The sequence below is a fragment of the Phanerochaete carnosa genome, assembly GCF_000300595.1.
Source record: "Phanerochaete carnosa HHB-10118-sp unplaced genomic scaffold PHACAscaffold_3, whole genome shotgun sequence".
Classification (NCBI taxonomy): Eukaryota; Fungi; Basidiomycota; class Agaricomycetes; order Polyporales; family Phanerochaetaceae; genus Phanerochaete; species Phanerochaete carnosa.
In genome coordinates, this window is record NW_006767630.1 from 2,871,303 (window position 1) to 2,896,944 (window position 25,642).

At 52.6% G+C, this 25,642-nt stretch overlaps 14 protein-coding genes across 14 annotated transcripts; 5 read left to right on the plus strand and 9 right to left on the minus strand.

The window, feature by feature from the left end:
• Positions 1-58: 58 nt before the first annotated feature.
• On the minus strand, positions 59-2,399 carry PHACADRAFT_140190 (uncharacterized protein; the record flags this gene model as incomplete). The annotated part of the gene is made up of 11 exons (XM_007393599.1): positions 2,101-2,399; positions 1,918-2,050; positions 1,740-1,859; positions 1,592-1,690; positions 1,362-1,531; positions 893-1,306; positions 794-850; positions 590-741; positions 413-521; positions 337-359; positions 59-275 (listed from the first exon to the last, which is right to left on the minus strand). The coding sequence occupies exons 1-11, from the start codon at positions 2,257-2,259 to the stop codon at positions 59-61; spliced, it is 1,653 nt and encodes a 550-aa protein (XP_007393661.1). The 5' UTR covers positions 2,260-2,399.
• A 155-nt stretch (positions 2,400-2,554) lies between these two features.
• PHACADRAFT_252599 (uncharacterized protein) lies at positions 2,555-4,394 on the plus strand. Its single transcript, XM_007393600.1, has 7 exons — positions 2,555-2,581; positions 2,639-3,056; positions 3,113-3,229; positions 3,284-3,292; positions 3,349-3,862; positions 3,911-3,956; positions 4,009-4,394. The coding sequence occupies exons 2-7, from the start codon at positions 2,680-2,682 to the stop codon at positions 4,191-4,193; spliced, it is 1,248 nt and encodes a 415-aa protein (XP_007393662.1). The 5' UTR covers positions 2,555-2,581; positions 2,639-2,679; the 3' UTR covers positions 4,194-4,394.
• A 270-nt stretch (positions 4,395-4,664) lies between these two features.
• PHACADRAFT_252600 (uncharacterized protein) lies at positions 4,665-5,893 on the plus strand. Its single transcript, XM_007393601.1, has 5 exons — positions 4,665-5,264; positions 5,324-5,445; positions 5,499-5,612; positions 5,667-5,780; positions 5,835-5,893. Exons 1-5 carry the CDS (start codon positions 5,000-5,002, stop codon positions 5,877-5,879), a joined length of 660 nt encoding a protein of 219 aa, XP_007393663.1. The 5' UTR covers positions 4,665-4,999; the 3' UTR covers positions 5,880-5,893.
• Positions 5,894-6,537: 644 nt separating this feature from the next.
• PHACADRAFT_182694 (uncharacterized protein) lies at positions 6,538-7,893 on the minus strand. Its single transcript, XM_007393602.1, has 5 exons — positions 7,584-7,893; positions 7,249-7,530; positions 7,004-7,204; positions 6,867-6,948; positions 6,538-6,798 (listed from the first exon to the last, which is right to left on the minus strand). The coding sequence occupies exons 1-5, from the start codon at positions 7,695-7,697 to the stop codon at positions 6,674-6,676; spliced, it is 804 nt and encodes a 267-aa protein (XP_007393664.1). The 5' UTR covers positions 7,698-7,893; the 3' UTR covers positions 6,538-6,673.
• A 680-nt stretch (positions 7,894-8,573) lies between these two features.
• On the minus strand, positions 8,574-8,842 carry PHACADRAFT_56595 (uncharacterized protein; the record flags this gene model as incomplete). Its single annotated transcript, XM_007392703.1, has 2 exons — positions 8,574-8,654; positions 8,708-8,842. Coding segments are annotated over 2 exons (216 nt in total), but the record flags the coding sequence as incomplete, so codon positions are not given.
• A 2,113-nt stretch (positions 8,843-10,955) lies between these two features.
• PHACADRAFT_252603 (uncharacterized protein) lies at positions 10,956-12,675 on the plus strand. Its single transcript, XM_007393603.1, has one exon. It carries the CDS (start codon positions 10,985-10,987, stop codon positions 11,903-11,905), a length of 921 nt encoding a protein of 306 aa, XP_007393665.1. The 5' UTR covers positions 10,956-10,984; the 3' UTR covers positions 11,906-12,675.
• Positions 12,676-12,914: 239 nt separating this feature from the next.
• On the minus strand, positions 12,915-13,986 carry PHACADRAFT_193471 (uncharacterized protein; the record flags this gene model as incomplete). Its single annotated transcript, XM_007393604.1, has 5 exons — positions 12,915-13,048; positions 13,144-13,225; positions 13,280-13,480; positions 13,531-13,812; positions 13,900-13,986. The coding sequence occupies 5 exons, from the start codon at positions 13,984-13,986 to the stop codon at positions 12,915-12,917; spliced, it is 786 nt and encodes a 261-aa protein (XP_007393666.1).
• A 360-nt stretch (positions 13,987-14,346) lies between these two features.
• Positions 14,347-15,873, minus strand: PHACADRAFT_252605 (uncharacterized protein). Its single transcript, XM_007393605.1, has 5 exons — positions 15,701-15,873; positions 15,340-15,651; positions 15,080-15,292; positions 14,939-15,023; positions 14,347-14,884 (listed from the first exon to the last, which is right to left on the minus strand). Exons 1-5 carry the CDS (start codon positions 15,857-15,859, stop codon positions 14,778-14,780), a joined length of 876 nt encoding a protein of 291 aa, XP_007393667.1. The 5' UTR covers positions 15,860-15,873; the 3' UTR covers positions 14,347-14,777.
• Positions 15,874-16,878: 1,005 nt separating this feature from the next.
• PHACADRAFT_88782 (uncharacterized protein) lies at positions 16,879-17,028 on the plus strand (the record flags this gene model as incomplete). Its single annotated transcript, XM_007393606.1, has 1 exon — positions 16,879-17,028. A coding segment is annotated over one exon (150 nt), but the record flags the coding sequence as incomplete, so codon positions are not given.
• A 187-nt stretch (positions 17,029-17,215) lies between these two features.
• On the minus strand, positions 17,216-18,140 carry PHACADRAFT_252608 (uncharacterized protein). The gene is made up of 4 exons (XM_007393607.1): positions 17,843-18,140; positions 17,699-17,789; positions 17,473-17,646; positions 17,216-17,420 (listed from the first exon to the last, which is right to left on the minus strand). The coding sequence occupies exons 1-4, from the start codon at positions 18,121-18,123 to the stop codon at positions 17,313-17,315; spliced, it is 654 nt and encodes a 217-aa protein (XP_007393669.1). The 5' UTR covers positions 18,124-18,140; the 3' UTR covers positions 17,216-17,312.
• A 100-nt stretch (positions 18,141-18,240) lies between these two features.
• On the minus strand, positions 18,241-18,472 carry PHACADRAFT_252610 (uncharacterized protein). The gene has a single exon (XM_007393608.1). It carries the CDS (start codon positions 18,460-18,462, stop codon positions 18,280-18,282), a length of 183 nt encoding a protein of 60 aa, XP_007393670.1. The 5' UTR covers positions 18,463-18,472; the 3' UTR covers positions 18,241-18,279.
• A 15-nt stretch (positions 18,473-18,487) lies between these two features.
• PHACADRAFT_252611 (uncharacterized protein) lies at positions 18,488-18,870 on the minus strand. The gene has a single exon (XM_007393609.1). The coding sequence runs from the start codon at positions 18,784-18,786 to the stop codon at positions 18,604-18,606; it is 183 nt and encodes a 60-aa protein (XP_007393671.1). The 5' UTR covers positions 18,787-18,870; the 3' UTR covers positions 18,488-18,603.
• A 2,399-nt stretch (positions 18,871-21,269) lies between these two features.
• On the minus strand, positions 21,270-21,664 carry PHACADRAFT_91124 (uncharacterized protein; the record flags this gene model as incomplete). Its single annotated transcript, XM_007393610.1, has 2 exons — positions 21,270-21,428; positions 21,506-21,664. Coding segments are annotated over 2 exons (318 nt in total), but the record flags the coding sequence as incomplete, so codon positions are not given.
• A 1,947-nt stretch (positions 21,665-23,611) lies between these two features.
• PHACADRAFT_89746 (uncharacterized protein) lies at positions 23,612-25,467 on the plus strand (the record flags this gene model as incomplete). The annotated part of the gene is made up of 7 exons (XM_007393611.1): positions 23,612-23,690; positions 23,746-23,853; positions 23,909-24,071; positions 24,255-24,286; positions 24,344-24,494; positions 24,559-24,708; positions 24,762-25,467. Coding segments are annotated over 7 exons (1,389 nt in total), but the record flags the coding sequence as incomplete, so codon positions are not given.
• Between the last annotated feature and the right edge of the window lie 175 nt (positions 25,468-25,642).

Genomic DNA, 25,642 nt, shown 5'->3' on the forward strand with positions numbered 1-25,642 from the left:
AGCTTGAGTCTCCAGTAGATACATAGCCGGTCCTGAACACAGATCCTTGTCCCTAGTCTCATATCGCTGCCAGCAGCTCATCCTCGAACTCCCTCTCCTTCATCCGTGCGGCGGCCTCTTTCTCGCGCTCGCGCTCCTTCTCTTTCACGGCCTCCTTTTCGCGCGTCTTGACGTAAGACGGTGTCGACCACGGCTTGTAGTCAAGGTGCCGCTTCACATAGAAGCACATGTACACCTGTGAGTTGAGGCATGCGCCAAGTGTGGAGTGCGTCACTCTAACAGTTATGCGCGTCAGTTACGTTAATCGTATGCAGCGCGGCAATGAGGCGGCCCTACTTGTCGTCATCGTATCGGTACCACTGCCACCAAGCGTCAGCAAGACGTCAACTGAAGGAGATGAATGGAAACACACCTCGTCCTGATGGCGCGTGTAGCATGTGTAGTGCCCGTTGTCGATCGAACCTTCATGACATACCACCGAGAAGAGGTCGTACTCGTAAAGAGAATCTGGTCCGGGGTTTCTAGGTGCAGTGTGATGCATGTGATGAGGCACTGCATGTATAAAATTAATCGCGAGAATAGTGCGTACGAGATATCAGGGGTGCTCTTCGCCTTCGATCCGGGCGCGCTCGACTTCATAGCATGGGTAGTAAACTCTGCCATGTTGAGGCTTGCGGGAAAGCGGACCGGCGACTCAATCTTCCGCGCCGTCGACTTGTCCGCGGTTGGATGCTCGAAGCGCTAGAGCGACATTAGCAAAGGGCGCGACGTCTCCAAACAATAGTTCGTGCACCTTGAACTGGAAGCTGAGCACAGGTGGGAGTTTGCGGATGCTCAAGCGTTTGCTCGCCTGCCGGAATGAATGAGACACGCATATGGAGGCGGATGGAACACGTACATGCGACGCCTTTGAGCATTTTCCGCATGTATAATCGTTCAAGGCGAGCTTCTCGGGTAGCGTGTACTGCCTCAGACACGACGCGAGAGTGATGTCCTGCGCGATGGCGGACCCCTTAGCCTCGATCTCGAGACTGATGTCGAACATCGGGTCCGTCGTCGACGTCACGTTCCCGCAGCGCTCGCACCGGACGTCGCTCTGCAGCAGGCCGTCGAACGTCGTGTGCACGATGCAGATGCACGACGCGGCGGTCTTGCCCTTGGACGTCGCGTGGATCTGATTCAGCGCCGAGATGAAGAACTCGTGTGCATCTTGCTGCGCGTAGCCGGAAAGCTCGGTGGGCGAAGCTTTCCAGGTTGTGGCCAAAAAGCTTATGGGCCCGAGGGGGCCGCCTTTGCCGGAATAGACCTGGGAGGCAATGTCATTTCATGTTCATCGCACGTAATAAATCTCAAGTCTATACCTCGGTAAAGAGCCTATCCATCTCGCAGGACGTACAATCCTTGGTGCTACAGAGCTTCTCATTGTGCTTGTCGCTCAGGAAGAAGTTGCGCAACAGGGGGTTCGCAAGGAACGACTGTAATATTGCATTCAAGAAACATGTTTGGCCGAGATTAAGGAGTCCTCGACGCCCTAAGCGCGGCTTTTTGTCAGCGCTCGGACAGGAATTTAGAGCTGTCAGACAAGCCTTACCTTGACAAGGGAGTGCTACTGCACCTTCCAGGGCTGCATTGTCCTTGCTATCAGGTATCCATGGTTTATATGGCTCCTTCCGACTTTTAGCTAAATTTCCTCGTTAGCACGGGAAAGAACATAGGAGCATGGAACACGCGGTACCCACCCGACATCAACCGCTCGCTGGCGGTAACCGACGTGGAGGAGAGGACACTCGTGAAGGTTGGATCGTAAACGAAGTCATCACAGTCTAAACAATATATGGCTCCCGACTTGGAGTCCGCACCTCATTATATTCATTATACATCAATAGCTGGAAGGGAGGCTCATAGAGGGGAGCTTACAGAAGCTATGGCCGACTTCTCGGAAGTGATCGTGTATGTGCGACTCTCGCCAGCATGCAGTGTGAAAACATTGCAAACAGACAAACGGTCTGGACAGAGTGATCTGGCATCGTTCGCAAGACGGAGATGAAAGCTATGCCAATTTCAGCCTCCGTGCTCGGTCATGAGTCGGAGAACGGTTACCTTTCGCCTCTTCGCTGGATGCACCGCCTCATGCCTCCGACACATGTGCCACGAGATAACCGTTTTGTACCGCTTCAACATAATCTCCTTCTCCTCCTCGCCATCGAGGTCCGCAAGGTGTGAACATCCTTGAGCCGAGAGCCCAAAGTCGCCAGGCATCGTTTCGTCTTTTCGCTCAGCACAGTATCCGCAGCTTCGACCTCGAGTCGAGCTCTATACCGTACACTCTGTTACGGTGCGCGCGATCCTGGACATTGAAGAGTGTGTGCCCGGAAGTGTTCGAAGTTCTGGTCAACGCCGTGAAGTTGCGTGAATAATATTTCTAAGCGCCCAATTAAAACTTGGGCTTATGATAGGCGCGCGTCTTCCTGTTGTGGCGTCTTCCAGCTAGGCGCCTCTGCTTTCGTGTTGTTGCGACCTGCTTCCAGCCCACTCGGTCGGGATACCCACCGCGCAGGAACCCTGGACAGTGACCCGCCAGGTGAGCGGAGGCATCTTGGTGATAGCATGGGTATGAGCTGATGCTGTGCTATGGCAGCCTTCGACGCGTAGTAGGATCAGTCCAGACACGTTAACGAAATGCCGCGTTTTTGGACCAGGCTCCTCGCCGCCCTTACGGCCCTCTTCGTTCTCATTCTCGTTGCACGCTCATACAACGTCTCTGCGCAATTCCAGTTCTCGTGGCCTCTTGCGGTTCACCCCGACGGACAGAATGAGGGCCTTCAGATACCTTTGAACACGGGCAAGTCGGCGGACATGACGAACGCGCACAAGCAAGGCCAAGCCACGAGCATTGCTCCGGGAACTTTTAGCAGGAAAATCGTTGCTGTCGGTGATTTGCATGGTGACCTGGGAAATGCGCACAAGGTGCTCGAGATGGCCGGGGTGGTGACTGAGGAGGGAAAGTGGTCGGGGAACGTGGACTTCTTCGTGCAGACTGGGGACATCATCGACAGGTGCGCGATATGCGTTCAAGAAATCAATAGCAAAAGGTACAACTTCCGTTTTGCAGAGGCGATGATACGATCAAACTATATGACTGGATGGAAGAGCTACGAGCGCAAGCTTTGGAGAAAAGCGGAAATGTCATCTCGCATTTAGGCAACCACGAATGGATGAACGTTATTGGTGAGCTTGGGTACTATATTATCCCTTGTTTAGTGTTCATTGCCGAAATGTTAGGTGACTGGCGGTGAGTACTCGAAGATAATGGATCCAATCGCCTCTGTGAGCTCATGCTCAACTCAGTTACGTTCCACAAACGGAGATCAAGACCTTTGGTAATCCGGGCGCTCGCCAACAGGAGCTTATGACCGGTCGCATTGGAAAGCGATGGGCGCAGAACTACTCTACGACCTCTCGTCTCCCATTGCACCCTTCGCTTGGAGAACCGAACACCGACTATGATCCGTCTGATAAATCTCCCCTCTCGCATGCAGCGGTGTCCTTCGTGCACGGTGGACTCTCACCGACCTATCCGGACCTGACCCCCTTCCCCTCTAAGATAAATGACCTCGGCCATTCCCTCCTGCACAAGCTGCAGCACCGTAACCCTCCGCCGGCACCACATCCTCCTAATCCATATCCTGGTCTCACCCATGATGCGACACCTGCGGAGCACAGATTGTATGAGACAAACGGACCCTTGTGGTATAGAGGCTGGGCGTTGGAGTCCGAGCAGAAGGTCTGCGCTGCGGTTGACGCCGTCTTGCAGAAGACCGGGACCAGGCGCATGATCATGGGTCATACCCCAGATTTTGAGGTTCGTTTGACTACTTTTAGCAGGTGTCAAGTCGCTTAGGCTCCACAGAAAATTGTTTCTAGATGTGGCGGCAAGATCGTGATCATCGACACGGGTAAGCCGGCGTTATTAGCTGAAAGCGATTCTCTCTGACTGTTGTGCGCTAGGCATCTCTCATGCATATGGCGGGGTACTCGCGGCGCTGTCCATCGAATATACTCTAAAGCCTTTGTCCGAGCCTAGCTCTTCTGGAGCGAAGCGTTGGACCGAACGCGAAGTCGTTACTGCTGTGTACATGGATCACCGAGACGTGCTTGCTGTGAATCAGCGAGAGATTGAGGGATCTTTCTGAGTCGTTAATAATTGTTTTCGTGCAAGCTTAACTTATTGTCTTGTCTTGTAGATCTGAAGTACTAGTTCTGGACTTTGTACGAGGCATTGGTTTCGGAAGCTTTGTGGCGCCGCGATCTGTCTATGACGTAGGCAACGGGGTTGATCCCGATTGGGTCAAGTTGAACGCGGAAAGGGCGAGGCTGACCGGCAGCTCCGAGAACGCCCCACTTGCCTGGTCAGCGCGTCGGCCCCTTATATTCCAGCATCTTCCCTATCACCCTCGTCTGCTTTCACACTCATCGCTCATATATGTCTGACAACAGACCCACTCTCATCGATTACCCTTCGCCTGCTAGCGAGAGCAGTGTTTATTTCGACGCGCCCCTGATGCACATCTTCTCCAAGCGTAGCGACGAGGGCGAGGAGGAAGGACATATCGCGCCGTCGTCCAACAGAAACAGAATACACACCACCACGTCGCTTAACAATGGCCAACCGAGTCTCGCGCAAGACCCTCAGGCAGCGAATGGCGTTCCCGGCGTGGCTGCACAGCTCTCCGACGACGAGCCGGCTACCCCAGACGGCGAAGACGCTGCCGTCCTGTCGCGCGACTACGGCGCAGGGAGTACTGTGACCAACAAGCCTCGCCAGAGCTCCTCGTCGGATTCGGGTTACGGCTCGCCCACGCCGCGCAACAAGCCGTTGCAGCCCGACGACATGCAGCCGATACCTGTCATCTGGGGCGGAGAGCCGGGCACGGAAGCTGCGTCGAAAGGGCAACCAAAGACGTCAGCCGCTTCTGCAGACCCGAGGCGGTCGCAGTCGATGCGTTCGTTCCGCTCGAGCGGTACGGGCCGTCGCGACGCGGCGGATGGGCAAAGCATGTACACCACCCAGTCCGGGAGATACACTCCGGCCCAGCGTCCTCGGAGGGTCAGCATGAGCGGCGGAGCGTTCGCCGACGGTGCAGGAACTGTCGGGCCAGCTGTCACTCCGGACCCGGCGGAGACCAACCTCTTCAGGTCGCGCAGTGTTAGTGCAGAGTCTGCATTGTCGAATAAGCAGAGGCTGAGGATCAGCAAAGAGGAGAGTGAGTGGCTTATCTTGTTCTCTTGTGTGGCATTTATCTATAAGCATGAATAATCTCAGTGAAGCAAGGCAAACGTCTGGCGAAGGTCATTCAGCAAGAGGCGAAGGTCGAGAAGCGCGCTCTGGAGTCCGCTGTCAGAGAGCTCGCGGAACTGCAGAAGCTACAGAAGTACGCCGTAAAGGTACGTCCAGCACGCGCACAGCGCTCCCAGCTTCGTTCTTAATCTCGATGCAGGAGGAAGCGAAGACGAACGTTGCGTACGGTCACGCCTTGCACAAGTTCCACCAAGAAGAGCTTGTGTTCCTCGCTGCACAGGCCAAATTCGAACGTGCGAGGGCTGATTTAACGGCATGTATCAGACGTTTGCGCCGCGCGTACCAACACTAATCACACCTTCGACAGGCACACGAGGACGCTCGCGAAGCTGCTCGTGAACATGCACAGCAAGCCACGGAGATGCTTCAAGAGAAAACTCGTGAAGTTGAACGGCTTCGGGCCCAGAAGGCCGCTGATGATGTGAGTACAACCATTCCTCAGTGTAGGGCGCACTGCTCATGTAGAATCGACCAGCGCGAGCGCGAGGCGAAGATACGACAACTCAAGGGAAAAGCCTAGGCCAAAGAGTTGTTGTCCCTAGCTGATTGTTTAGGCTTTTTCTTCTGTAATTTTCGACCGAGACATCCGGGAGTATACACGAATATCCGAAGGGCAGCGCTTTTACTGGGCAGGCTCACCATAAATTCTTCATGTACGGGTCATAATTTGTGAATAGCATGCACCTCGATATCTCGAGCAGGGTCAGTCGGGGGTGAAAAGCATACAAGCACCATCATCCCTTCGAATACGATGTAAGGCAGAAAGCCATGACCCTACTATGATCAGAGCACACATATTACTCGTCTTCAAAGCCCGACGACCTGACGTTCCCAGCGCCACCGGACCTATAAAAGTATTGTTGTTGGCTGATAATGCATGCTGAAAGTTTGCCCGTTGGCTGACGTGGGAAGGCCGGGGCATTTGCTGCAGTGCTAGTCATGCTACTCACAACTCCCTAAACATGAAGCGTAATGTTCCGTGGCAGAAAGAATAGCATTACATGGGGACACATATCTGGATGGTCTTCGGCTGATGATTTTTTGCGGCTCGTTGCACGTTCATCAGGCCAGCCATCCTAAAAGTCATGTCTTTGCGGAGATTCTGCGCATCTGGAAGGTAGCCGAGGGTCGAAGAACCTAGCTACTTGCTGCAGCGTCATTCTCCCACGGTGCGGTACGACCATCGTTACGGCTGGATAATTCTCGAGAATAGAAATAGTAACATACTGACATCGCTCAGAAAATAACCTCTTGCATACGGTATCAGCTCTACATACGAAGCATTGTTAGACTACACGTAAGCGTTAGGACCGCTTAAGCGGCTGCGCGGCCCTGACTGTCAAGGAGGGCCTCAGCTTCTTGGACAGCTCTCTCTAACGTCTGCGGTGAAAGCTCATTGATGATGGATGTCCGAGGTCGGAATTTATGCGCCTGGAATGCTATCGTGTCGTCAGCAATTGGGTGTTCTGCAGCGATAAAGACCACAAGTAATAAATCTGAAGCTCACCTCCTGACAGGCCGTTCATATCCTCTTTAGGAACGAATAAAGGCCACCGCTGGGACCAGGCATCTACCTTGAGCATGTACAACTGCGAAAGAAATACGATCAATGGTTGTTTCCGTCGCACGCCTGGTAAGAGCTACCTCGAAGAATGGATGGCCTGTATCAGGGAATCGGATCACGTTGATATCGAGCAGAGTAGTTTCTTGCTGAACCGCCCGAAAGCGTGGCAGGGAGAGCTGAGTCCCAAGGCGTGAGGCACTGTCAGCCAGGACGACAATGTCCACTGCGAGAGCACTCATGATTTCTTGGTCCCCAACGAGCGAAACAAACCAAGACTTTATCTACTGGATGTGAGCGATAGTTTGCAATGCTACCAAAAACTTACTCGATCGATCACGGAGGAGTCACAGTTGCCAACGAAGCCCAGAGCCTTGGGCAGTGGAAGGACAGCACTGCGGTGTACAGGGGCGTTATCTGGCTCGAGTAAGGGAGTTTGTGTCATGGTGCTAATGATCTTGTCCCAACTCCTCTCCTGAGGAGGAATCTTGGCCAGCGAGCGCATCGTACCAGCCATGGATACCAGAGAATCCCTTCCGGCACGTCGGTCATAGCTCCTTCTCCACTCTGGCGCGAGTCCAACGTGCAAGGGCTTCTGGGCTAATAGTTCCTAGACGCTCCTCAGCCCTGACGAAGATATTAATGCATATTATAAGAACGTGCCTTACGGAAGTCGTAGGAGCGAATTACTACGCTCACATCCTCTGAGTGACTGAAGGCGCTATTCATGAGTCGAGTAACGAAATCTGGGTCATTGCGTGGTAAGGCGGCCACCATGGCAGCAGTACTTATAGGGTGACTCAAGAACCTGGGAGTCTTATGTGAGGAGTGCGGGCATTAATATCTCTCGCTTAAACCCTACCGATGGCGCGGAGAGACAGCTAGTGCCCGGGCAGGCCGCGACGCGAGAAAAATCCGACAGCACTGCAGGTTTTCTTGTCCAGATCCGTCAGCTGTCTGGTGGAATTCGATCAAGAGGCGCCGTACGCGGAGAAGCATCGCGGTCTCAACGTGCATCACGCCCTGTAAAGGGTCCAGTGAACCTTAATTGTAAGCCTCAAACAGCCCTTATGCGAACTATCAGCTCGCTTGCTGAAGTCGAGGAAACACGGACAGTAATCACCTGGTCGCACTACATCCTGAACCATCTGCTTTGTAGTAGTGGGCACAAGAGGTGGCGAAGGGGCATTGATGCGTGGGTCCAATACGGCTCCGGGGTAACATGTGTAGGATAAGGACCCTATACAAGCACTACCGCTAATCACAGTGCCGATACCGAACCGACTCCGCGTCAGACGTATTGGAGGTTCGGACAACCACACCACCGAAATTAATTACCGCACTTGCCAAAAAAAAATCATTCCGCTAAGTGTAGAAACGCGTCGTATCGGAACGGCATGAGGCTCTAACTATACATTAGCATTCAGTCAAACTGCGGCACGTAATGACCCCCGAGTTCCTGCGAAATAATACCAAGACCGGACACTACAGCATCTAAGCAAAGAGAGCCTCGGCTTCGCGGACGGCTTGTTCCTGCACATGAGGAGCCATCTTGCTGATAGTTTCCTTGCGCGGGTGCAGGGTGTATGAGTGGTATTCTAAGGACTTGTCAGCACTCGCTGCCCTGGTAAACGACAACGGGTAATACACACCGCCGGAGATTCCGTTGCTGTCTTCCTGGACCCCAACGAAATGCCTGCATTGCGCCCAAGCCTCGAGTTTGATGTAGTACAGCTGGTCTCGCGTAAGCTTCCCGCAAGGATTGCAGTACCACAAGACTATCTTACCTTGAAATGGGGGTTGCCAATGTCCGGGAACCTGAGAACCCCGATGTCGAGCAAGGTTTTCGACTCGGAATGTGTCTTGTGGACGAGGTTCCTGTATGTCTGGATAGTGACACCAGTCTTGGCTACGATATTGGACAGCACTCCGATATCGATTCTGGTATCCGCAAGGACATCTGCATCGCGTACGAGGCTTTCAAACCATGCTTTAACCTACCGATGCGAGTTAGCGCCTTCTCAAAACGTCTTTATGTTCAGTGTGTAGCTGACCTCCTTAGCGACGTCCATGCTTGAAGCGCGCTCCCACTGGAAGAAGCGGAGTCTCGAAGGCTTCAGTAGTTTATCGTAGCGGTGCACACCGTTGTCAACGGTCTCCAGAACCGGATTCTGCAGCATAGTTTTCGAGACTTTGTCCCAGTTTAAGCCCTCGATAGGCAGTGCCATCAAGGCGTGTACTGTGCCAGCGATTGCGACTTGAAGAGCGGCATCCGTTTGGTTGATACTATCCCGCGTGGCATCGCGAAAATTTGGAGCGATACCGAGATGAAAGTAGAACTCTTGATTCGGGTTGGGGTCGGGCTGCGGGTCACGTTAATGATACTGACTAACTTGGGCTACAGGACGCAACGTACCACGAGAGGGCGGCGAAGCTCACGTTCGACAATGTCGCCAACGACCTCCACCTTTTGGAGGACGTCACCTCGAGTCGGAGGAGAGTTTGAACGATGGGCGGTAGCCGCGCTATTGGCAGAAGGAACGTAGTGAGGGGTCTCGGCAGCCTCTGGCATGGTGGACGATGCTTGTGTAGGTAAAGTAGGGACCGCCAGCTTGACGATGTGAGAGATATTCTATATACTATACCGTTCGACGCCTCTGATGGAGGCGGCCAGTAAGTAATCTGAAATGGGCGGGGGATGCTGTACTGCTGTACGACATGAATCGGCAGCGCCGAAACTATAATGGTGGTTCTCTTGCGGTAAGGCCACCGGTGGTCGAAGAGTTATACACCAGCTCCCCTTGGACGAGTTGCCCACAAGAAAATCATCTGTGGACCTCGTCGATTGGAACTCCCCGGTCATCCTCGTCCGCGGGTGGTTCGTCAGCGTCCGAAAACGCGTCAAAACATTCGCCTACAGGTTTGTACTTGCCAAGCGCTAAGCTTCAAGACCTTTCAACATCTGAAAAGTATCCGTCAACTCGCCATCAAAGTGAATCCAAAGTCACTTCAGGCACGCTGCAAGGGGATGTGAAGCGAAGGCGAAAAGTCCGTGAAATGCGCTCGAGCATCACAGACAAATGCGGGCTGTGAGTTCTGCGCCTGTCTTGGTACAACAGCCAGATTCTGTCTAACCTTGCCTAATAGTTCCCGAGATGCTGGTACCGCTTTTTCCGAGCAGCTGTCGAGATGCCCCTTGATAGTACTGAAGCTTCTACACTGCCCATGTCGCACAGGTCGACAAATCATGGGCGATGTAAATCCAACTTTCATTGGCTTCCCAGCAAGGGGCTGACGAAATCCCGAAACCCAGGTAGAGACATCTGAAAGAGTTCGTATGCAGGTCATCAGTTATCTGCGCGAACCTGTTCCTGACGTGACTGGCCGATCAATCATCTCAACGAGAAGGTTGAGTCAGCTACTTCTTCTGCCTAGTATCGCCTCGCGGGGCTGTGTCAATCGCTCAGGAAACAGTTATCCAACACCATGGAACGTTCTATCGGAATGTAAATACTAGCTGACAGTTCCGCAGAGGCGATGTGGCCCCGGCGTCCGTAGACCCTGCAAAGGCCCTGCATGTATTGGTGGTTCTTCGCCATAATAAGGTTTCTCTCTCATAGGACCCTATACATCTGTTCACAGCACGTGCTAGCGAGAAGCTTCTAGTACTCTGGTAGAGTCTCACGGACGGTAATTGAGGGTGAGTGAAAACTGGTAAGTTTGGGCTTGGCGGGTAGGGTCCATCGACTGGCTCGGTGCTCGTGTGGGGCCAGGGCCGTCTGGTGCGGTTCTGCGCATTCCTCACGCCCTCAGATCTCAGGCTATCTGGGAAGGACGCACATTTATCGACCATAGCACAGGCCCTCATGTAACAGTAGTTCTACGGGCCTATAAACAAGCGAAAAAAAGAAAGCTTAGCGCTTAGTGGTCACGCTCGCTGCGAGTGTCCGTTTCTGAATTCGGAACCGGCTCAGGATTCGAATTGAACCAACGTCTCCCGTTTTGGACTTGAACGCGCCCTTCTCTGTGCATAGGTTCAAAGTACTGATCAACCGAGTTCAATGATGGCCGCTAAGCTTCCATCAGAACTGGTCGTTGAGATATTGACTGAAATTGCTTGGAAATTACCAGACAATCCCCTATACATTGAAAACGACCTCGCACAAGAAGATAAGGACCAGCTGGCCGTGTGCAGTCTCGTCTGTCGATACTGGGCTAAGCGCTGCCGGCCTCACCTCCTCTCTCACCTCACCATCCGTAGCAGCGATGAGCTAGACCAGCTGCATCATTGTCTGAACGCTGCCTCCCCCATCCGCGATGTTCCCTCTTTCTCGAGGTGTATGAGGTTCCTCACGATGGTACATACCGGTGAATGGGCGGTACCTTGGTACCACAATATCTTCGGCATGATCGTGCAGCACGACATCATCCTGAACCGATGGAAGGCTGGCACAGTGCTTGAGCTGCGCAGCGCCTTTACCGGACCAGGATGCTCTCTCGAAGCGACAAATGGATACGCGCCGCATTCATTCAGCGTCGGCCTGCCCAGGACGATACCCACCAGTATGCTGATGATCCAACGTCTCGTACTCTCCGACATGCGCTTCTGCGCTGTCTCCCACATGCTCCGACTCGCTTTCAACATCACGCAGCTCAAGGAACTCGCGTGTATCCGCACTACCTTTACTGAGGAGCTCATAGACCTTGCGGCGCTCCCTCCGGTGACTCGTGTTGGGCACCAACAACACTACGCTCCAGAGGTTGCAGCAATTGAGGCCTGCGGAACCAACGACTTCGAGGTGCATCTCATGCTCGCGATTATGAGCTCGAGCGGCACAGTATCTAGGAATGCACGCGTCGCACGGCAAGTGGCACGATCCCGTGCCGTCGCAGCGATGCACAAAATTGTCTTAGCACTACGACCAGCATTGCAGAACGGGAGGAAGTTTGAGCAACGCTTTGGGTCTTGTACGTCAGTCCAATAGGATGGACGCGCGCGGAACACTCACCTGCTTGACTTGGCTAGACAACCCGTTCCGATTCTTCGACGCTTCGGGAGTTGTCACTCACACTCTCGCCATATGGATGCCCCTGCATGAGAGCTCTGAACCGGACGACCGCGGAGGGAGGCTGGAAACCCTGTTCGTGACTTCCGTCGAGCTTTACTTCCAGGACGCACTCTCCGTTGACGACGCAAAGTCGTTCGAGTGGCAGATCCTTGAGGACACTGTTCTCGGCCTATCTGACTCTCAAGTGCTGGGGCGGAAGAAGGTCACAGTAAAGGTCGAGATAACAGCACAGAACAAGCCGGTCTTCACGTGGTTGCTGGACGCCATGGCGCAATCTGTGGTTCTCGGTAAGCTGAAGACCATGGGACGCTTGGAGGTTCGATACGAGGAGATGAAAAATCATCGGAAGACTGTCGATATTTCTCTACGAGACGTAGTTGGCTTGGATGCGGAACATGTCGTTGATGGCAAGAAGCTTGTGTTGGATCTTCCACAGCGATTCGAGCTTCTGTTGCGCAAGGATGAGGAGAAGGAAGCCTTGTTGCGGTCCTATTTGGAAACCCAGGCACCGTAGCAGGCGTGTCTGCCTTCGTCCTATAGCTTGTGGTAGCTTGTGTGATAGGGTAGCAATAATCAGTATTTGATTACTGGGGTTTATTCAGAATACACGGTACCATTCATGTGCTACTTCTATCACGGTTGTCAACATGATGATTGTCGCACATACGATGCAGAGACTAGGTGCTCCCCGGATTGGCGGTCATAATCGTTTCAAACTTGGCTAGCGGCTGCCCGCATAACCCCCTGCAGTGAATAAATACGCGGCAGTGACATAACTCTTGGATTGAGCACGTTGTGAAGAAGTCGTCTCCGGAGTACCGTACAAATGGCATGTTGAGGATGGCGGCACGACACCGCCTATCCCTGCATGTTCAGCTTGAGACGTGGCTCGAGTGATCTGTATGGCCTACAGGTGATAGTGTTATTACCCGAACGCAAGCAGTAGTTGTCCCTTACTGTCAAGGAGAGCCTCAGCCTCTTGGATAGCTTTGTCCAACGTCTGTGGCGAGAGCTCGTTGATGATGGACTTCTGAGGTTGGAATTTGTACGCCTGAAACACTAGTGCGTTATCAGGAACTGGAGCTGCACGGAGACGAAGACTTGTCGTGATGACTTTTGGTCACAGCGTGCGACGATGTCGAGAGAAAACTCACCTCCTGTCAGGCCATTCATGGAGCGTCTTAGACTGAAGAAGGGCCACCTCTGCATCCAGGCGTCCACCTTCAGCTTGTACAGCTGCAAAAGAAGCACGGTCAACGAGCGTCTCATTATATTCCTCATGCGAAATACCTCGAAGAAAGGATGGTCTGCGTCAGGGAATCTGAGCACGTTAATGTCAAGGAAGACCGTCTCTCGTCGAATTCCTCGGAACCACCGAGAACGAAGCTGGGCACCAATGCGAGAAGCGCTGTCGGCCAAGGTGACGCTGTCTATAGCAATGGAATCTAGGATGTCTTGGTCCTCAATGAGCGCGGTAAACCACGACCTGACCTACTAATTGTAAGTACCGTTCCATACAGCTAAAATAACCGGGAGCTTACCTGGTCAGTCACGGAAGAATCGCAGTTACCGATAAGGCCCAGCGCTTTGGGCAACGGAAGGACAGCACTGCGGTACACGGGGGCGTTATCTGGCTGCAGTATGGGGATTTGGAGCATATTGCTGAGAATTGTGTCCCAGTTCTTCTGAGGAGGAGAGATTTCGCCTAGCGAACGCACAACGCCGGCTATAGACACCAAAGCATCGTTCCCGATAGGTTTGTCGCGGCTCCTTCGCCATTCAGGCGCAAGCAAAATGCACAAGGGTTTCTGTTCCAGCAGTTCCTACACGGCTATCAGCCAAGGACAAAGATGGTGCATACCGTGAAAGCGTGCCTTGCTCAAGTCGTAGGAGTGAATAACCTCGCTCACATTCTCCAGATGACTGAATGCGTTCTTCATGAGCCGAGCGGCGAGGTCTGGTTCGTCAGCGGGGTCGCGAGTTAGGCTAGCTACCATCGTGCGAAAGATAAAGGGCTTGGGGTTAATAGAACCTCCATGAGCCTGGAGGTTTCGCTATATAAGCATGTACACTGCCATCTAGCATATGAACCCGGTGATTCATAAATACCTGTCTCGACAGGCTTCGGCGTGGGCCCATCCGAGCGAGCTATTTGAGCCTCGATCATGTGCAGCACGAACGTAGCGTACCATACAAAAACGTGTATACACGCGGACTAGGGTCTGATGAGCATGTGTGAGTCTTCTGTAAGATGAATTGGCACCGCGGGCCTAGCATGTGAGATAAGCTCCGCAGACGGACATTGGCTTGCAGTGGCGCCACGTGATAGGAAAACTGATTGCTATGTTGAACGTTCATTGCGGGTGTCAAGGCAGCATCATTTGCGTGTGCTCATGCATTTGTGTTTTAGGGATCAACGGATGGATTGATGGACGGAATTAGCGGGTCAAATAACCCACGACTCGCGAAGCATGTCATGACGCCTTGCGAAGTCCTGCAGGGCTCTTGCCGGCCATGTGGAACATTCGCGGTAAGGGTCGAGCCACGGGACGCGAGTCAGATAGCGTAACAGATATGTTGCGAGAATTACCACACGTGCGAGGCTGTACTACACTTTGGGAGCGTGCGACATCCCTCCTCGGTGTACGTCGCACTTGAAGCGAGTAGCAATAGGAGGTAAGATGTCGAAGCACTATCCCATACAAAGTCGGAAGCCAGGGAAAGGTGTCGACAGCGAGGCCGGACATCATGCAGGAGTCGAACCCAGATAGCACCCGGCTGCGTGCTCTCAACTTCGGAACAGAGCTTCCACCTGGCGAAGAGCTTTTTCTCGCACTTCGGGTGATATCGCATCGATGATTTCCTTGCAGGGGCGAAAGTCGCATGAATAGAATTCTTATCAACGGTCAGCATTCATTGATCCAACGAACTATTGCAGACAATGCGTACCGCCCTTAACCCCACTACTGTCCTCTTTGATGAATGACAAAGACTGTTTACGCTGTACCCAAGCTTTGATTTCGATGTGATACAACTATTCCTGCATCAGCCACAACAGCCATGTCGATACTTATCACTGAATTGACTTACCCTGAAGAGCGGATTGGTGATGCTTGGGAACCTAAGAAACCCGATGTCGAGTAAACTTTCCTCGTTGCGCCCTGTCTTAGTATGGGTCGAAGCCTTGAGCAACTTGATCGACACGTCTGTCCTAGCTACAATATTGGCCAAAACCTTGGTATCGATCTTGGTAACATTGAGGACCTCCACGTCCTGTACGAGTTTACAAAACCAGGCATGGATCTGCCAATGCAATTTAGCGTCATCTTGTAATCTGGCATGCGACCGACCTCATCCAGAACATCTGCATCTGTAATGCTTTGCGATCGGAAAAAGTAACGTTTTGGCGGCTTCGACAGTATTTCGTGACGCTTCACGGCATTATTCATGCACTCTATAGTTGCGTCCTGCCGCATGATAGCCATGACGTCGTTCCAGGGCATACTCTTGACGTCGCGTGCCGCCAGAGTGCGTAGGATAGAGGCCATTGCAACTTGCAGCTTCTCATCCATCGTTTTGAGGCTTTCCGAGGTAAGCGTGCCATAGGATGGGGCAAGCCCAATATGAAAGCCAAGGGGGCCTTGGCCTGTCTCACCACCGAGCTACACGCTGCGTTAGTAGTGCAGGTCTAGGGCACGAGTCCGAGCATACCTTGGAGAGGCCAAACTCCTGTTCAATATGGGTGCTAATATCCTTCGCGCGCTGGAGAGCATCCTCTGGAGCCGGAGTAGGATTTGGATCTGTCCGAGGAACGGCAGTGGAAACACTGGCAAGGGAATCGTTAGAGGGAGCGACCAAAGACTTCGGCATAGAGGATGATTCAGTAGGTAAGTCAGGTCTTGCCAGCTTGATGATGCAGACCGTGTACTCTATATCCTTTACTACAACGTCGCTGGTGGAAGCTACCAGCGAGTGACATGTAACGGCTGGCGGATGCTGTGGAGCAAGCTGTACAACGTCAGTCGGCGGTGAAGCTATGCCAGAGTGCTAAAGACGGCTCATTAGCACGTGCTGTAGCAGATGTCTAGGGTCCAGTGTGAGATAAACCTTGCGAAGGAAGAACCCCGGGTGCAGGTATGCCTGAATAGGTCTTTACACGGCCCAATCGCCGTCACCTTGATAGAACCTTCCATGTGATCGGGTCGGATAATTGGCAACCTTGCCAATCCGCCCCGCCAAGCCATATCAAACCGACGAAGTACCTGTGTCCTATCCGTCGAAATCGGCCACTCGTGTCGCGAACCGATTCGCGCGGGGTATTGATGGCACGGGAGACAATTGGAGCCGCTTCACAGCCTGCGCGCATCGAGCCATCGTCGATCCGTCACTTGGAAGCAAGCAAAAGTTCGAGTCGCGTCGTGCGAAGTTCGTGCGGCCTGTGTGGTTTGGCCGGCGTTGATCGACTTCTGCGACAATTTACAAATTAGCACAGCCGAGTAGGTGTACGGGCTGGGATGATAACCACGGCCTTGTGGAAGAGCCGGATGACCAGCACAGCGCAAATTGAGAACTACTATGCCGTCGGTCGTGGTCGCGTCTGATGTGCCTGCATAAGACTATTGTCATCGAGGGACCTAGGTCAACTCTACGGAAACATCTCGAGGTAGAGAATACAAAACTCATCACCTACATTCATCTGAGCATGGAGCACTGACAAAACTACGACGATGTTATCACTCCAGCACATATGAGGGCGATCCAAGGGTTAAATTGATCAAACTCAAGTTTTCAGTTGGGGGCTGGCTTCGCGGTAGCTGGCGCCTGAGACCCGCGGCTTAAACAAAATGCAAAAAGGCGCTTGGGGTACTGCCTCCACAATACCATAAAGTGTCCCCTTCGGGGTGACATACGAAAAAATTGGAACGATACAGAGAAGATTAGCATGGCCCCTGCACAAGGATGACACGCTTTCCCGGAGTGGTAGACCTACGGGTCTCAATATTTATGCCTCTTTTTCCTACGCCTTCGCGCGATTCTGAGCCGCATTGTACACATTTGTTTTCAACTGTGTTGACTAACTTAACTCTACGGGATCGAAATACGTAGTGAAGATCAGAGAGCTGAGATTTCTCTCCCTCTGCTCGAACTGTTGAACAACGATTGTGTTCTCAGTGCGCAGTGCCAGGTGCTGGGACCCGAAAGTTTTGAGGCTCAGACGTAGGCACTCCCAAATATGCTCGCTGGACGACTCCAGCGAGATTGAAATAGGACGATAGTGTTACAGTTTAGCATGTGCTCTATCTATCTTCGGGCCATCGTGCAGTCACAGCAGCTTAGCGATTTCCGCGTCAATGGCCTCTGGCGAAGTCGTTGACGCCCATCGGTTGACGACATTGCCCTCCTTGTCGACCAAAAACTTTTCAAAATTCCACTACAACGCTTGTCAGCACCGGCTCCGGTTGCCAAGAAAGACGGAAACACACCTTGATGCGCGTCAAGCCGAGAAGACCCGACTTCTGCTCCTTGAGGTACTTGTAGACCTCATTCACGTTCTCGCCGTTCACGTCCGACTTCGCCATGAGGGGGAACGTCACACCGTAATTTACCTCGCAGAAATCTGCGACCTCTTGATCGGTGCCTGGCTCCTGGCCGCCAAACTGCACGGCTCGACGTCAGTGAGGACCTGGTGCGGAGGGTAGCGCTACATACCTGGTTGCAGGGGAATCCGAGGATCACAAGACCTTGATCCTTGTACTTCTTGTGCAGTGCCTCGAGGCCCTTGTACTGTGGCGTGAAACCACTGGATGTGGCGTGAGCGGGGGAGGAAGGTGGCAGACAGCCTGCATCACGTACCACTTGGAGGCGACATTCACGATCAAAACGACTTTTCCCTTCAGCTGCTCGAAATCGTAAGTCTTGCCATCGGGCTGTTGAGTCTTAAGGTCGTAGAACGGGGTCGGCTGGGTCATAGCGGATGTGCTGTAAAGCGCGGCGGAAGATATAGAAGTGGCGGTGAGAGCGCGGCGGGATGTGAGAGCGAGGGATGACGGAGTGCGCTTATATATCAGAACGTTCGAGGAGACGCGAGCAGTCCGAATTGCTGCGAGCAAAGCGAGCAATCGATGTGGCCGCATGGTCGTGCGCAATTCCCGGTGCGCTGCGGAAACAGGCCGAGGGCGGACGCTACGTGAATCACACGCGAGTCAAGCCGCGATCGAGAGCCTGATCGCGTCATGGGTTCGGTCAACACAGCACATAAATATCCCTGATTCCGCCTCGCGACAACACAATCAAAAAGAAAGTATGCTGAATAAGCCCTGGGCCTCCTTCACTATTTTCCCAAACCTCCGTCTCATTGTCCGTGTCCGTGCGAGGCCCAGCTCGAACTCCAAAGACCTGAGAACTTGGCTGTAGCCGTGGGACTTGCGCGATAGGACAGCATGAAATGCGTGGGTGCCCAGCCTAATCGCCATGAGCAAACAGAGACAACCTCGGCGAACTACGGTAGATTGCTTACCACATTACGACGCTCCGCTGCGTATCGCACCGCCCTCCGACAGCGCGCGATATTCTCCCCCGCGCTTTGTTCCGCATCGTACTGTGAGTGTAATGTATCATCTGGTGGATCGTGTCTGCATGGGAATCAGTGTACCGAATTCGGGGCTGACGTTTATAGACTGACTCAGCAGGGACGAAGGGTGTCTAATGACGTTGAGCTTCCAGCTGTGGATGTAGTGATGCATCTTCATGGCCGTTATCAGGAAATTTTGGTAAATATTCCTGTGGATGGTTTCCATTGTATTCAGGCCGGGATCGTTGAATATGACGTGGCTGGTGAATTGCGACAACCTGCGTTATTTCCGTCAGTCCATGACCACCGACTCTGAATAAATGCCTACTGGAGCATCTTCTGCGTGAACTTGATACCAGGCCTTCGGCCCCGATCCACTGTCAGTGAGTCTGACAAGACTTTATCGATGATTAGCTCCCTGAGGAATGAGTGCAATAATTGGTGGCGCACAGGTATTATGATACCGCGAATAATCTTTGGAAACTGACAGATTCTTCATGTTAATCAGGAACCCGCACCACGGAAAATCTGGCACACCCATTTCCATTTCAGCAAGCGGTTCTTGTGCGAAGACGCGGAGATACTCACATCGCTGTGTAAGATCCACCACGTTACCAAGGGCGCCATCCTCAAAGTTCGTTAACGTCTTCTCCTTCGAGATGAAGCAGCCATATTCCGGATGCCCTGTGTGCCTTCAGCTCGCCAGTCCTCTCGCGTATTGGTCTCCGCGTACCTTTCTTCATGACTTTCAGAAATCTCTTCGCATCATCGTAGCTTGTCGTGATGTAGAGATAGTCGTCGATGAGCCTGAGGAGAACCTTCGTGCAACATGGTTATGGCGACGAAGCTGAACAGACGGCAGTCACATACGCTCTCTGGCTGATCTGTAAAATTCAGGCATTGCCGTTCGAGGTCCCCATAGAAGAACGAGCAAAGTAGCGTCGATAGCACGGATCCTTGCGGTATACCGACGACTTGTCGATAGTAATCGCCGCCAATCTACGACGCCGCTTGTCAATACTCACTTCAGTCCTGCGACAATAGGGTTTACCTTGACGATATTGTCGGTGATGTGCTGCTCCAGCAGTTCGACAATTTCCTGCCTCTTCGTGAACGGGTACGTCACCTGATCGACAAAGATTACGCCCCGCAATGCCTCAGCGAGTTTGCTCGCGTGCATCAAGAAGTGTGGGTGTTCGTCAGCAGGCATCGCGCGTTTGACAAAACGGCGCTGCATCTGCCCAGTTGTCACACCGATCTGACCATGACGCTGGATGATGTATTTGTCCTGAATGTTGATGTATACGCAGTTGAGTTTTCAGCGGGTGTGATAGAAGGCGAAAAAGGCTACCTGGGACAAGATGTTCCGCAAGATCTCGAGCAGCTTCGTTTGATCAATGGTATCGAAACATGCCTGCACGTCAAGCTTGACGAAGTACAGATGTGGACTGTTGTCTCCATCAGTAGATTTTACAAGCCAGAGATCAAAGTACATACAAGTTTCCATCTGGGTACTTCTGCGAAAGTTGCGCTTTGAAGCCCTTCAGCTTCATATAGATCTCATTTGGTCCCAGCACGGATGCGCCGAATAAAGCGGCCTGCGAGTTCTGAGGGGCGCAAGTTTCTGAGGAGAACAGACGGAATGTTTGAAAAAAGGCACACCTTCTCATATTGAAGCACCAGGAACGCTGCCTTGAGGATCTGGTTGATAGACTGAGCGTATTGCCCGGCTCCCACCTAGCACGAAGGTCAGCCCAACACCACGATAATATAAAATTGCTTGCCTTTTCTCGCCGCAAATTGACAATCGGCCTCACACCAGTCTCCTTTGGTAGGAGCCTAACGAACGAGAACCCAAGCTTCCTCTGCCGAAGGATCTCCTCTGCATCGTGCTGCTCACCCAACACCAATCTGAGTCCACACTCCCAAGGGCCAGTAAAGATGAGCCAGTGCGCACCTGGCTGAGCTTCTGGAATGTCTCCGCACATAGCTTCTCCACAAGAGGTTTGCATAATGTCTCCCAGTCGTCATGCCGGAAGTACAAAATGCGGTTGCGGAACGCGCCACTCTCGGTCACGTAAAAGTTTGTCTTCAGTAGCGCCAAAAGGAAGCCGTCGAAATACCAAAATACGAAATCCTCGAGTAGCTCGCGTCGCTTCAACGCGTCCGAGACCGGGGCACGATGTTGGTTATGTGCCTTCGCAGGTGAAAGCCAGTTGCAGTCGGAGGTGCGCAGGCCCTGGAGTAGATAATGTAGGGAGAGGCTTTCGTAGCGACGAAGCGCGACGAAAGTCCTGATATCTACCCTCCGGTCAGCCCGCGATAGACGCGATAGTGAAGAGCGCGCGCACGCTTTGTCACAAGCTTGAAGTTATATTCTGAGCCCCAGAACGCCATGGGAATGACAGCCTTGGTAACGGCGATCGCGAAGCGAAAGACCTCTGCGTAGGCGCACATGAATTCTGCAAAGCGGGGTTTCTGCCGCGCTTGTGATGCCGCGAATGAAATCCCAGCCGCATTTATAGAGCGTCCTTCGGAATCGACAGAGGCATTGTTGCTGGATTGTAGTGCTTGCGTCAAGGGCTGCGTGTGCGTCTCGGCCATCATCTCCTGTATTATTTTATTCATTAGCAGAAGTTAGTTTTGATGAAAGACGGGGTGTACGAGAATGATCGACTCGTCGAGCGATTCATGTTCCTTCGTCTGCAGCTAATGATTCTCATGTGAGGATCGCACTTTACAATACTGTTGATAGGAAGTTACCTTCGATGGACACGCTTTATCTAACAATGATTTATAGCCGCACTTTCCGTGCCTCCAGATCGTTTTATCGACAAGGTCTAAAGCTCCCCGCAGGCGCTTTGGTGTCTTGCAAGGCCCCAATGCCTAGCAGGAAAGCCAAGCTTATGGGAAACAGGCAATAATAGGTCAAAAATCCCACACACCTTGATCTGTGACTCCCGATCCGTATCTGAGACGCTGTACGGTGTCTCCCAAGTTCGTGCTTGCGATATAAAAGGGTGTGGAAGACCGTATTGTCGCGGGAAAATGCATTTGTTAGCGTGTCTAGCCTTCTCGTACTGCTTCATGGGGCCAGGTACGTGGTCATTGGGATTGAGGGACGGGTACAGCACGTCAAGCTTGTTTAGAACGTCTGAATATCAAGAACGTTAGTTATAATTTTTGACACCTCAGGAACATATCGCACGTTTATCGGACAAGCCGAAGACAATCTTTCCACCGCGCACAGACCGGATAGGACGGCTGAAGAAGAGCTTCGCTCGAGAGATGGATATATCCGCTGCTGTTCGTTTTTCCAAGCTCGAAGGGGACGTTACCGCTGCTGCGGCTGTCTTCGAAGCACCGTGATGGATTTTTCGTCGCTTCAGAGGTCTCTCCATGAGAACCGATCCGGCAGGCCGCTTTAACGAGGCCTTGACAGGCTCAGCCTCGGAATTTTCGGACGAACATAGCCATAGAGCTGTAGTTGATCTCATGCTGAGTATCGGCTCCCCAGTCAACTGGAAGTAGCAGTCATTTGGGAGACTAATGAACAGAGATGTCTCTGTCAGAAGGTGGAAAATAATATCCGTGCTGACTCTACGATACTGTCAATCTCCTGGCCCCAGCTGATGACTTGAGCTCCTTGCCTTTCGTACAAGGCAATCCAGTCAGGTGCCTCAAAGACTGTCATCGTTGTGTTAATAAAGTAATTCTCCAAGGAAGGTCCTGGAGTACCAGGTGAGGCACGCATTTTAGTATTCTGGGCAATTCGTCGAGAATCGTCGGAATTTCAGGCTGTCAGGCAAACTCACAAGCCTGTATCCGGCAGTAATCATGTTGCTTCCGGATGACTTCGTCAAGAGATTCATTCGTGCCCTTTCCACAACCTAGAGAGCATTCTATCACGTCCACAACACGACATATGCACCACCGCGTACCTCTCGTAGATGCCCCATGGCAGACGTCACTTTCATCGATTTCTTTGCAGGGAGACTGCCGCGGCACGCGACGACACATGTTCGGAGCAATGTGCGGTAGGCACGAGAGTCTGTCTCGTGAATCAAGCCTGGATGACCGGCCTCGAATGCGACAACTTCCTCAAGGTACCTGCCAAGATTGACGACGACTGGGTAGTAGGAGTGCAGAATCTGCAGGGACAGAGTGTACGAAGAAGTCATGCCAGATGGAACACCGAGAGGTAGTCCGTAAGGTCGGGAGTTATTCGAGTACGGCAATCCCGTTCGGCGCGTCAGACGCCGGGAGAAGGAGACCGGAGAGGCGCGCGCCTCCCCGCCCTGTCACGCCTCGACGATGTTGTGACATAGCGCGGAGCGTGACGAACAGTGGCCATGTAAGCCCCCAACGCTGCGCTTTTCAACTTCGTCAAGTTAACTTTCGGTCTCGGCTTGAATAAGTCTCTCGCAAATGTTTAAAGCGCGTGCATATCTCTCGCTATCTCTGGAGATATAGATATGCTGCAAATGGCACATATCGCGTCTGCAATCAGCGGGAAGTCGGACTGTAAGTGCCCCGAAATTTCACAGCATTGAAAGAACGCACTTAGTACAGGCATGCGTCGTAAGAGTCTCAATATATTCTTTCGCTTATTGCATTGTAGGTGTAGATTGGTTCTTTTCCCCGCCGGGCGACATCCATACAGAGTCGGGGCAGTGGTGACATATCCACCAGAAAGACACCGCACCGGCCTCTTCCGAAGTTCGTGACCAATCTTTACGTCGATTGCGAAAAGCGATAGTTCTAGTTTGGTCCTCTTAGTCCGTTGACCATGCGGTCTCCGCGACCTTTCGCCGAGAACATTTCGTCGCCGTGGCTTTCAGTCTCGAATGTAAATGCAGCTGCTCTCCGTGATACGCTTGAGCTCAGGACGTACCCTAACCTCCTCTTGAGTAGCCATATAGCAGTCTGGCCCTTGTTCATGGCTAGAAAGCACATCCTCCTGACTGTCTTCTGTTCAGTACAGTTCCTCGACGCATTTAACTTCAGTGCACTGTTCTCCGCCCTTCCACATATCCAGGGAGACCTGCATATGGATCATCAGTGCTTTTCAGCTTACATTTGCCTCCTTCTTGCTTCTCAGTGGACGCCTCAGCGACGTGGCTAATCCGAGTGCCTACAGACCGCTATCACGCGTTTCAGGACCAACTGTTCGCTTTCTACACAGAGCACACGTTTGTAATAGCCACTGCTGGCATCGGCTGCATTTCTATTGCGACCGGATTCCTCAGCTCGACGATTCCGTTTATTGCATTCCGCGCCATGGCGGGAGTTAGTGCGTGACATGCTGCTGCAATTTCATGGTTCAATCTAACCGTAATTTCGCATAGTGGGTGCGATGACCATCCCGTCGGCGCTGACCCTCCTCGTGGGTATCTTCCCTGAGCCGCATGAACAGGCGCGGGTAATTGGAGCTTTCGGTGGCTCCGACGGTGTCGGGAATGGTAAGCTTTACTCGACCGCATCTTTACGTCCTGGACTGCTAACACATGCGTTTTTAGTTATTGGCCTTCTTGTAGGCGCGATCTTTGTCAAGTTAGCATCCTGGCGCTGGATTTTCTGGTTTATTTCCATCATTGCCATTCCTATTACCGTCCTCTCTGCCATCTTTATCCCGTCTCAAACACGCAACAACAGCCTTATCCGCCAGCTCACCCTTATGTAGAAGCTCAACAGCCTTGACACCGGCGGCATCTCGCTACTGACTGGTACGTAAAAAAACTGGCTTGAACCTCCACTCCGCTTACCAATGGTGCCTCGAATAGTGTCGGACATTCTCTTCATCTTCGCGCTGACAGAGGGCTCTATGGACATCTGGATCAGCGTCAAGGTTCTGCTCCCTCTTTTGTTGTCCATAGCCTTGATGATTGGCTTCTTTGTCTGGGAGCACGTTATCCCTACGCATATTGCTGCCGTGTGAGCTTCTTGTCCAGCCCTTTCTGTCACAGGCAGTAACTCACGATTTCCGGTTGATTTACAGCCCACCACGCACGTGGTTCTACCGCAACTTTGCCGTACTGTTTGTTGTGGCATTGCTTCCATATCTCTGGTTCACGACCATGTTTGACATCAACATGGTCTTGTGGCAGGAGGTGTATGACTGGAGCAGCTTAATCTGCGCTCTTCGTTTGTATGTGTCAGCTCTATGTCACAGACAAGAATTGGCTCTAAAGTATACCATAGGATACCCAGCGGTGTCGTGACCTTCTCTATATCTCTTACGGGTCCCCTGGCACGGCGCATAAGCCCCAAGTGGATTATTCTCTTCGGCATGGCCCTCATGATCATCGCCAACATCCTGTTCGTCTACGCAGATAACCCGAGCCGGCACTGGTCCTTTGTGCTCCCCGCGATCATCGTTGGTGACGCTGGTGCAATGCTTGTATACACGCACGCGAACATTGCCATCTTCGAGACAACTCCCCCGCGCACCGCGGGCACCGTTGGAGCGATATTCAATGGTGCACTGCAGCTCGGCAGCGCCGTTAGCGTTGAGGCCATCACGAGCATTGAAACAAGCATCGAGCGTACGCACGGCGGCTTCACGAGCTACGCGGGCCATGCGGCAGCGTGGTGGTTCCTCGTCGGCGTCGTTGCGGCGGAGGCACTAGCCGTTGCCGCGTTCTATCGTACCAGTTCTGCCGTTGCCCTCAGCGATGCTGAGGTCAAGATTGATGATAAAGCCTCTGCTGAGCCAGTCGCACCCCCAAACAGCGAGAAGCCCGGGCATTCCGTCGGCGCTTCCAACACTGCCAAGCCGTTGTCAGTCGATACGCCTGCATTCGAGAAAACGTTCAATAAGCTTGGCCTCGCTCCCGGGAAGGTGCCTAGAGTAACTACACATGCCACTCAGCTCGAGTCCCTTCCGCTACCCTCGCAAGTTCATTGAGTTATACGTCCCGCCGCGCCACTCTGCACGACTTCTTTCAAGGTGGAAAGACTCCGTTGAATCTCGACGGCATTATCGAGGGACATTGTCTGAACGAGCGGCCTCAGATATTCCCAAAATCTTTCGTGACTTCATGGTCTATTTTCATTTCATTAGCTTTCGTAGGGCCCTTTAT

Excerpts from the sequence above, each read along its gene's own strand:
- PHACADRAFT_252599 (XM_007393600.1), top strand. The coding sequence starts at position 2,680 with ATGCCGCGTTTTTGGACCAGGCTCCTCGCCGCCCTTACGGCCCTCTTC. Across the intron at positions 3,057-3,112 it reads ACTGGGGACATCATCGACAG|AGGCGATGATACGATCAAAC; the intron begins GTGCGCGATATG and ends TCCGTTTTGCAG. Across the intron at positions 3,957-4,008 it reads GATCGTGATCATCGACACGG|GCATCTCTCATGCATATGGC; the intron begins GTAAGCCGGCGT and ends GTTGTGCGCTAG.
- PHACADRAFT_252600 (XM_007393601.1), top strand. The coding sequence starts at position 5,000 with ATGCGTTCGTTCCGCTCGAGCGGTACGGGCCGTCGCGACGCGGCGGAT. Across the intron at positions 5,265-5,323 it reads GAGGATCAGCAAAGAGGAGA|TGAAGCAAGGCAAACGTCTG; the intron begins GTGAGTGGCTTA and ends GAATAATCTCAG. Across the intron at positions 5,613-5,666 it reads GTGCGAGGGCTGATTTAACG|GCACACGAGGACGCTCGCGA; the intron begins GCATGTATCAGA and ends CACCTTCGACAG.
- PHACADRAFT_182694 (XM_007393602.1), bottom strand. The coding sequence starts at position 7,697 with ATGGTGGCCGCCTTACCACGCAATGACCCAGATTTCGTTACTCGACTC. Across the intron at positions 7,205-7,248 it reads ACTCCTCCGTGATCGATCGA|ATAAAGTCTTGGTTTGTTTC; the intron begins GTAAGTTTTTGG and ends CACATCCAGTAG. Across the intron at positions 6,949-7,003 it reads CAGGCCATCCATTCTTCGAG|TTGTACATGCTCAAGGTAGA; the intron begins GTAGCTCTTACC and ends TTTCTTTCGCAG.
- PHACADRAFT_252603 (XM_007393603.1), top strand. The coding sequence starts at position 10,985 with ATGGCCGCTAAGCTTCCATCAGAACTGGTCGTTGAGATATTGACTGAA.
- PHACADRAFT_252605 (XM_007393605.1), bottom strand. The coding sequence starts at position 15,859 with ATGCCGAAGTCTTTGGTCGCTCCCTCTAACGATTCCCTTGCCAGTGTT. Across the intron at positions 15,652-15,700 it reads AGGAGTTTGGCCTCTCCAAG|CTCGGTGGTGAGACAGGCCA; the intron begins GTATGCTCGGAC and ends CGCAGCGTGTAG. Across the intron at positions 14,885-14,938 it reads CAGTAGTGGGGTTAAGGGCG|AATTCTATTCATGCGACTTT; the intron begins GTACGCATTGTC and ends ACCGTTGATAAG.
- PHACADRAFT_252608 (XM_007393607.1), bottom strand. The coding sequence starts at position 18,123 with ATGCGGCCACATCGATTGCTCGCTTTGCTCGCAGCAATTCGGACTGCT. Across the intron at positions 17,790-17,842 it reads GTGAATGTCGCCTCCAAGTG|TGGTTTCACGCCACAGTACA; the intron begins GTACGTGATGCA and ends CGCCACATCCAG. Across the intron at positions 17,647-17,698 it reads TCGGATTCCCCTGCAACCAG|TTTGGCGGCCAGGAGCCAGG; the intron begins GTATGTAGCGCT and ends CGAGCCGTGCAG.
- PHACADRAFT_252610 (XM_007393608.1), bottom strand. The coding sequence starts at position 18,462 with ATGGCGATTAGGCTGGGCACCCACGCATTTCATGCTGTCCTATCGCGC.
- PHACADRAFT_252611 (XM_007393609.1), bottom strand. The coding sequence starts at position 18,786 with ATGGAAACCATCCACAGGAATATTTACCAAAATTTCCTGATAACGGCC.